Source organism: Sinocyclocheilus anshuiensis, unplaced genomic scaffold (genome assembly GCF_001515605.1).
Source record: "Sinocyclocheilus anshuiensis isolate Anshui unplaced genomic scaffold, SAMN03320099.WGS_v1.1 scaffold470, whole genome shotgun sequence".
Classification (NCBI taxonomy): domain Eukaryota; kingdom Metazoa; phylum Chordata; class Actinopteri; order Cypriniformes; family Cyprinidae; genus Sinocyclocheilus; species Sinocyclocheilus anshuiensis.
The window spans coordinates 183,032-190,649 of record NW_015542341.1 but is presented as its reverse complement, the minus strand read 5'-3'; the positions used below and the strand labels follow the sequence as shown (position 1 = coordinate 190,649).

General features: G+C 37.5%; 1 protein-coding gene across 1 annotated transcript; it reads right to left on the bottom strand.

Moving 5' to 3' along the window:
* Positions 1 to 419: 419 nt before the first annotated feature.
* On the bottom strand, positions 420 to 4,441 carry LOC107691210 (urotensin-2 receptor-like). The gene is made up of 3 exons (XM_016489709.1): positions 4,239 to 4,441; positions 2,516 to 3,589; positions 420 to 660 (listed from the first exon to the last, which is right to left on the bottom strand). Exon 2 carries the CDS (start codon positions 3,585 to 3,587, stop codon positions 2,517 to 2,519), a length of 1,071 nt encoding a protein of 356 aa, XP_016345195.1. The 5' UTR covers positions 3,588 to 3,589; positions 4,239 to 4,441; the 3' UTR covers positions 420 to 660; position 2,516.
* Positions 4,442 to 7,618: the final 3,177 nt, after the last annotated feature.

The following is a 7,618-nucleotide window of genomic DNA, read 5'->3' as shown; positions in this document are numbered from 1 at the left end:
ACAAATACATATATTGTCTTTTTATTCATACACTCTAAAAAATATTTTTTAAAAGTTGTAAATAAAACACATTATTGGAAGATGTTTTCCAAGAAAATACTGGTTCAATCTTTCTACTTAAAAATGTGCTACTTGTGGTTTCTTTGCAATTAATTGTCAAATTTATTAACCATTTCCAAGTGAAAATGGTTTCCGTTTGTTTTTTTCAGTGTATGCTTTTCCCCCTTTTTTTAATTAGATATTCAAATTATAACAAAAGAATTAGCTCATAGTGAATTCAGAATTATAGTTCACATGCTTAAATCATTTTAACATAAATTATAATGTTTGTTACATCCACTTAATTATAACAATAACACCCTCAATGGTGGTGAATCAATATTTAAAGCACAGGGGAAGAGTAATCATTTCGTGTAATGTTGATTTAGTGTCTGCACCAAATAGAGACATTGCAGTACTGTGTGCAGAGGTTGTTGTAGAGGACAGGTTATTTTTAGAGCTGCAGGGACACACAGGTCTTCTTTCTGGCAATGTCCATCACTTCCTAAACATGGGTCATGTGGCCCTCCAAAGACAGATTGTCAAAATCCACCCAAGAGGAAAGACCTCAGAAGAATTGTTTCATTGCTGTGCTGACTGATTTCCTCTCTCAGTAGCGCTCTGAAGTCAGACAATGGAAGCATAATGCAACATTGAGAAAAAAAAGGAAAAAAAGAAAGAAACTTAATAACTTGTAGAAACCTTGGAGTTCGGAAGTGATAATATTGCAATAATGGCAGTGATTGAATTGACAGTTTGATACTTTCTTGTTTAGCTTTCAATTCAGTGAACTGGTTTATTTGTTACTTTGTTTTTTCTTTATTTCTTTCTTGACTTGAAAAAAAATATGAACGTTTTTTTTTTAACTACCAAACTATCATTCCAGTCATTTCAGTATTTATTTTTTTAGAAAGATTTGTATTTACAGTGCTTGGAAAAATAATTAAATTATTATCATGACAGTATCAGGCTGCAGTATATGTGCAGTGGCATTCTAACACTCTCAGGAAATATTTCTCACTGTGGATAAAACTTATCTGAGGTTATTTAGTCTATGTATTTATTTTTGTGTTTAATAGCAACTATGTAGATTTTATGACAGTCTAGGTTAGGGTTAAGGTTGTCTGGTGCTCAGAAGTTTGTCTAAATAATTATAGAGTGCACTTTGAAATTAAATTAATCATAAACATGATGTGATCTTTTATTTTATTTATTTATTTTTTCCAGCACATTTTTCCCCAGCAATTTGGACACTCCTCAGTATAAATGGTTATAGATTTTGCATATGATACAAAAAGACTCTGATAACCTGATCTAGAAGGTTAAATTCTATTACCTTTTGTATTTTTAGTGTAGATAAAAATAAAAATAATTTTAAAAAAAAAACCTAATGACAAAAATGTACTCAGTTGACACTAAATGCAAAGCTGAATGAGTCACACTGAAACACGAATTGGATCCGAGTAATCTTAATGAATATAACATAAGGAGCGTTAGTATGCTCTTTTTTCACTTTCCTTTCTCCATTCTGTTTTTAATTTAGTCATTTGCTGGGAAATTAAAATAAATTGTATGATAAGATCAAGTTATAATCTGGGGGGAGTTCTGTTGTCTTTTTTCCTGAGTGATTCCAGACAGAATTATTGCAGAAAGACACCGAGAGTAATTCATTGTTGATCATGATAGCACATTTTCTTGCTAACTCAACCATTCTCATAGCCTGTTCCAGCCTTGTTAGAACTTTATTCTTTCAGTCTACGGTCATTCATACAATGCAGGCATTCAGGTAACAGTTCTGCTGATTGGAGAGTAATTTGGTGCCGAGATCCAATCAGAGGAACCTACTTATCATCTGGCCCATTTTACCCGGACCAGCAGTTGCACTATAACCAATTATCTATGAACCAATTACGAACAAATCTCGAGACACAAATTCCATTCCATAGTTATGTTTCAGAATGAATTTTCTTTTACAAAATGTCTGATCTACTTAAATCTGTCATCATTTGCAAGCATTATCCTTTATAATAAATAAATAAATAAATAAAGGTTTTGTCACACAGTTAAAGTTAAAATTTCTCCTTTAAAATGCTACTCAAAGCAAGCATAACATTTTTTTAATGTCTCTTCATTCACCTGTCTATTTATACTGTATGTGTATTTTGAACATTAAGGCTGTTTAATGAGCACAATAAGCAACCAAAAATCCATCAAGCATTTCAAGTTCTCATATCTCAGCTGTAGCCCTTTGCAGCGACAAGAGCGATCCGAAAATCAGACCCAAGCCCGCAAAACTAAAACAGTCTGGCTAAGGCTGATTCAAAACAGACCCGCTGGACTGAGCTAAGATGATGGTAAACTGGAGAAGATTTGGTTTTATTCAGACAGGATCTTTATCTTTCACATTGACTCAGACTGTCTGGAAAACAGCATGCAGTTACGACAGAAGGCCAAAAAGACAAGGTCAACGACCTACCTCAGAGGCTACTGTTGTTGGTGCGAGAAGTGTGAGCGAGTACAAAGCTCTCTGTGCAGTGCTGACTGCTGGAGGACAAGGAGCGACGGGGAGACCGCTGGAAGCGGCTCCGTCGGTTGAGGTAGCTGCCAGCTGTCCACGTCCTCTGTCTTTTACGGAGGTACTCCTGGTAGTTCTTGGTGAGCAGGGTGTAGAGGAATGGATTGATGCAACTGTTGCTGTAGGTCAGACAGGTGGTCAGATAGTTAATGTTGCGCTTGGCCTTGGTGGAGAGATCCAGCTCGGGCTGAAACTGACCTAGAAGCTGCCAGATCCAGAAAGGCAGGAAGCAGGCCCAGAACAGGAGCACAATAGTGAAGATCAGATACAGGACCTTCTGGTTGGGGAGCTTCTTGGTCTGCTTGAAATTCTCAGTTTGGGAAATCCAGTAGGTTCGTGCCAGGCGTATGTACAGGTACCCGATTATCACCCCTGGAGCTACAATGCTGGTGCCAAAGAGAAAGGAGATGTAGACTTTATATGAGAGAGGGCTCAGGGTGGGTTGGCACATTGGCTTGGAGCTTTCCGTCATCAGCTGGACACTGATGATCATGGGTAAGGTGAGAATCAATGAGGCCGTCCACACCAAGAGGGCGATTGCTTTTCGGTAACTCTTAGAGCGTTTGACTGTATCCAGAGGTTTGAGGACGGCAAAGTAACGTTCTGTGCTCATGACAGTAAGGGTGAAAATGCTTGCATGCATTGTAAGGAAGTCCATGCTGATGAGGATCCGACATCCGGCATCTCCGAAATACCAACCCTTCAGGAAATGTGTGCACACCACAAATGGAATCGTGAGTAAGTAAAGCAGATCAGCTAGTGCCAAGTTGATGATGTAGATGTACATAGAGGCAGCCGAGCGCATGGAGTGGCACATGACCACGAGCGTGTAGATATTTCCAGACACACCCACCAGACACATTAGGGACAGGATGGTGCCAATGGTGAAGGTGGCAGCCATGTCTTCAGTAGAAGCTTCTACTGGAAGCTCAGTGACGTTGGAAACCTTCTCCACCATCGCCACAGTGGTCATCTCTACAGAGGAATTAATGGTCAAAAGTGGATAAAAAGTGGTTGAACAGTAAGGTGTTTCACGTATAGACTTATTTTGCAATTAAGAATGAAATAAAAGATTTCCTGCAGTTCAAATTTTAATCTAAGATACAGGTAAATTCAAAGTTCAATCTTGAATTCAACTGAAATTATGACTATACTATAAAACTATAAATTTAATAATAATAAAAAACTGTATTATAACCTATGGTGCATATTAGGTCATTTTAATATGCCCCTAAATTAAAAATAAGGCTTGTTTGTAAGTTATGAATAAAATAATATATATTTTTAATAAAACAATGTTTTAACCTATGGTACATATAAGGTCAAACATTTTTAATGTGCCTTAAATTCTGCCTAGACAATCAGCACTCCTATCAACGAAAAAATTAAGTTGAGAGGTGGATTAACTTTCCCACTACTTGATGTAACTGCTTTAACATCAGCTGATTTTAATTAACTACTTCTATCAAATGATTAATGCTTAAGCATCAACGGAATATTTAATATTTAAAACTAGTCCCTACACCCTCAAAATAATGAAATGAGCTTATTTACGATAACCGTTAAATCATTTCGGATAAGTGACCTCAAGAGTCAAATACAAGAAGAATAAATAATGCTTTACCTTAATTGGATTCCTCAGATGGCGTAGCTCCAAGCAGACAGAAGTTTAGCATTTATAATGAGTCCAGCTCATGATTTCTCCTAAGAGTGTACTCCTGGATTCCTAGCACGTTGTCAGCAAGAATCCCTTGAATGGCAAAATGAAACAATTCCAGTAGACCAAAAAGAAATTACTTAAGCTGTGTCATGTTTGTTAGGACACACAGATCACGTCAATACAAAAAGCACAAATGAGTCATAAGCAGGTGCTTCAGCCATGTAAGAAAAACTTCAGTTATTCTTCAGCGGAACACTCCCTATATCACAAATCCGAGTGGCAGATAAGAAAAATCCTACAGTTTTCAAAACAACGAAAAAAGTGGTACGAGGGGGAAAAGGGCACAATCCTCTTAGATGGATATGCCCAAGGAGGCGATCACTTTGAGCTACAGCTGGATTTCGAAACCCTCTCCTCCACTGACAGAGTGTGTGCCTGTGAGGCGTAGAAAGAGAGAAAGAGCTACTCACACACTAGAGTGGGAGGGGAGATGAGGGCGAGAGGATAGGAGAGGGAGAGAAGAGTGAGATTGGTTGGGGGGAAATGCATTGTAAGGAGGCACTCTGGAAATGTGTGTGTGCTTGTGATATTTGTGAATGACAAATGAGCTATTACCTGAGCTCATTCATTCATCTAGTGGACAGAAGATTGCCACACATGGGGATTTGTATTACACGTTTGTGTTTCTGTGTCTCCAAATAAAGAGAAATAATAATGAAACACCGAACATAATGTACCATAACAAGCTGCTCTCTCAAAATGAAATCAAGCAAACAGGTTTAAGATAAATATTTTTTTGACAGAGACAGATTTAGCTTTTCCTTCCGTCAAGTTCCTGTTAGCGATGCAATCAAAATTGTCTCCACTTTGGTGTTCCAAGATAAACATTTTGCAGTGTTGATTTCACATAATAAGCACAGACCAAGTCTTGACAGGCAGGAATAATCAGGACTGGCCGAAGTGGGTGTACTGCACTGTGACAAGACCTTTACTTTAATGATGGCATGTTGTTTAACCCAAAGGTCATCCCTTTAAATAATGCCCTGAAAGACTATTCTCAGTGGGTACTTAATACATACCTGGGAGTTTTCGGCACTTTTATGAAAGAAAGCCAGCCTTGTTCAGTTTTTCACAAAGATATGTTACGCTTATAGAGAGGAATCCACATTCAGAACTTGTTTATGACTCTAGTGCTGAAGGATGTTGAGATGGCATGGATTTAGAATAAACTTTATACAGCATACTCCCACATTTTTACTGGATCTGCTGTGTTATGGTGTAATACACATTGTCTCTTTTTTTCAAAGATTGAAGGGTTTTTCTATCAAAAAGCATTTCTCATGGGGAGGGTGAGCAAAAACCATTAATGCATAATGTATCATGAACTAACAAATAATTTTTCACAACATTTAATAATCTAAGTTAATTTAGAAATATACTAGTGTTCATTTTTAATTATTTCTTGTTTGAAATACACATATGTACAATTTACATAAATGAATATTAACCTATATTAATAGATGCTAAAAAGTAAAATTAAAAAATTTTCATTGTTAGGTTAATTACACATTAAAGTAATGATATAACACATATTATGACGCACATTAACATGAAATGTATTATTGAAAATACAAGAAAAAAATGTAGGGTGGGGAATTGATTCTATCCATCAGTTATTTATTGGATGCAGGCATATTTGAATTTGAGCTTGGTCATTCATAAAAAAAGGGGTGGGTTTAAGCTGACAAAATGATTGGAGAAGTCTGGCAAACATCTGTTGAATGATTGTGTTTTCATTAAAAATTATGAGATCATTTATTATTATTTTTTATTATTATTATTTTGCTCCAAATATAACATGTATGTAAAGGGTCATTAAGATTCAGCATACTAACTAACTTAATGATAATAAACTGTAAAGTGTTAATATAACAGGTTTTTTTTTTGGTGGGGGTTGCATATGCATATAGTTTTTGTGGCTATAAAGGAGCTAAAAGCTCTCCACTGCAATTTGCATACAGTGTTAGTATTCATGTGGCAGTTGGTGTGATTTGATGTTGAGTTAACACATGAGCAAAATTAATGCCGGCCTCCTTCATCATGCAATAAGTACATGCAAATGTGCCACAGCACCATTTCAATTAATGGGAGACCGTGAGCCGGAGAGAGGTCAGAGCAAATGCCAGACCACTCAATCAGAAGCACACCAACGGCACCTCATTGGAATCAATGGAACTGGGCTTATAAAAGAACACATTAGGATAAGACTCCATCAATTCAAGAAAAAGGGGAAAACCAACCAAAGGAGTATTCCATATTCAAGTCTCCTGGAGTCAACAATATGATCTGGAATCCTCAGGAATTCATATCTTAGACTTTAATATAGCCAGGTTCATTTGATGGCACACTGCCTCGGTTGGTAAAAGGGCTGGAAATGAGGTTTGGAGAATTTTTTCCCTTTCAAATATAGATGGGCAATGCAAGTTGATAATATGCTCTGGTGCACACGGTAAACACCATCCACAGCTCTAGCATTTTAGACGAACTTGTCATTTGGTCCAGGGAATATTATTTGTAGGTCAACCATTTTGCTCTTGAGCAAATTAGCTGTTCCCGTCTCTGAGGGCCAAAGTAAAGATCATCGTAACCTCATGTCAAAGGCAGCTTTTAGGTCTGTTTTTGCTTGGACTCCAAGACCACTCTCAGATTAATAGATGTCGTGCTGGTCTCCTGTGGCTCCTGTAAAAGTCACATCTGGAGGACATCAGGAAGGGATACATGGGAAAGGTAGGAGGAATACAATATGAATTAGAAAATGACAATTGAGTCATAAACTGAACAACAAGAAATCAATGCAGAGTTGAGTGTTATTGTATGTGTTATTGTAATAACAGTGTACAGACTGACAGTGGCGGCTCGTCAGGGGAGGCAGGGGAGGCACAGCTTCCCCATAATTTTGAGGTGAAAATGGGAGGAGGACGATTTAATGTTAATAAAATTCACAATTCATTTTAGTTCATGTCTCAGAATGTGTATTTTTTGTTTGTAATTTCACAGTTGTAATATCATAACGTGAAAGCGCCGCTTTTCTATCGCGAATGTGCCGAATCTGCTGATGTAATTACAACCGCTAGCTGATAGAGAAGGGTAGGGGGAGGCCGGGGGAGCGCGCAGCTCTCGTGCCTCCGTTGGTATAAAAAATTAGCCAATCACCATCGAGTGTTCACTTTCAGGGCTGAGGAGTGTTGAGAAAAGAACCCTCGCAAGGGAGGCTAGCCTCCCTTCTGATATCAACCAATCATCAAAGAGACGTAAATTACGTGATATTAGTTTGAACGTCTGCC

Coding starts and splice junctions, on each gene's coding strand:
- LOC107691210 (XM_016489709.1), bottom strand. CDS start 3,587: ATGACCACTGTGGCGATGGTGGAGAAGGTTTCCAACGTCACTGAGCTT.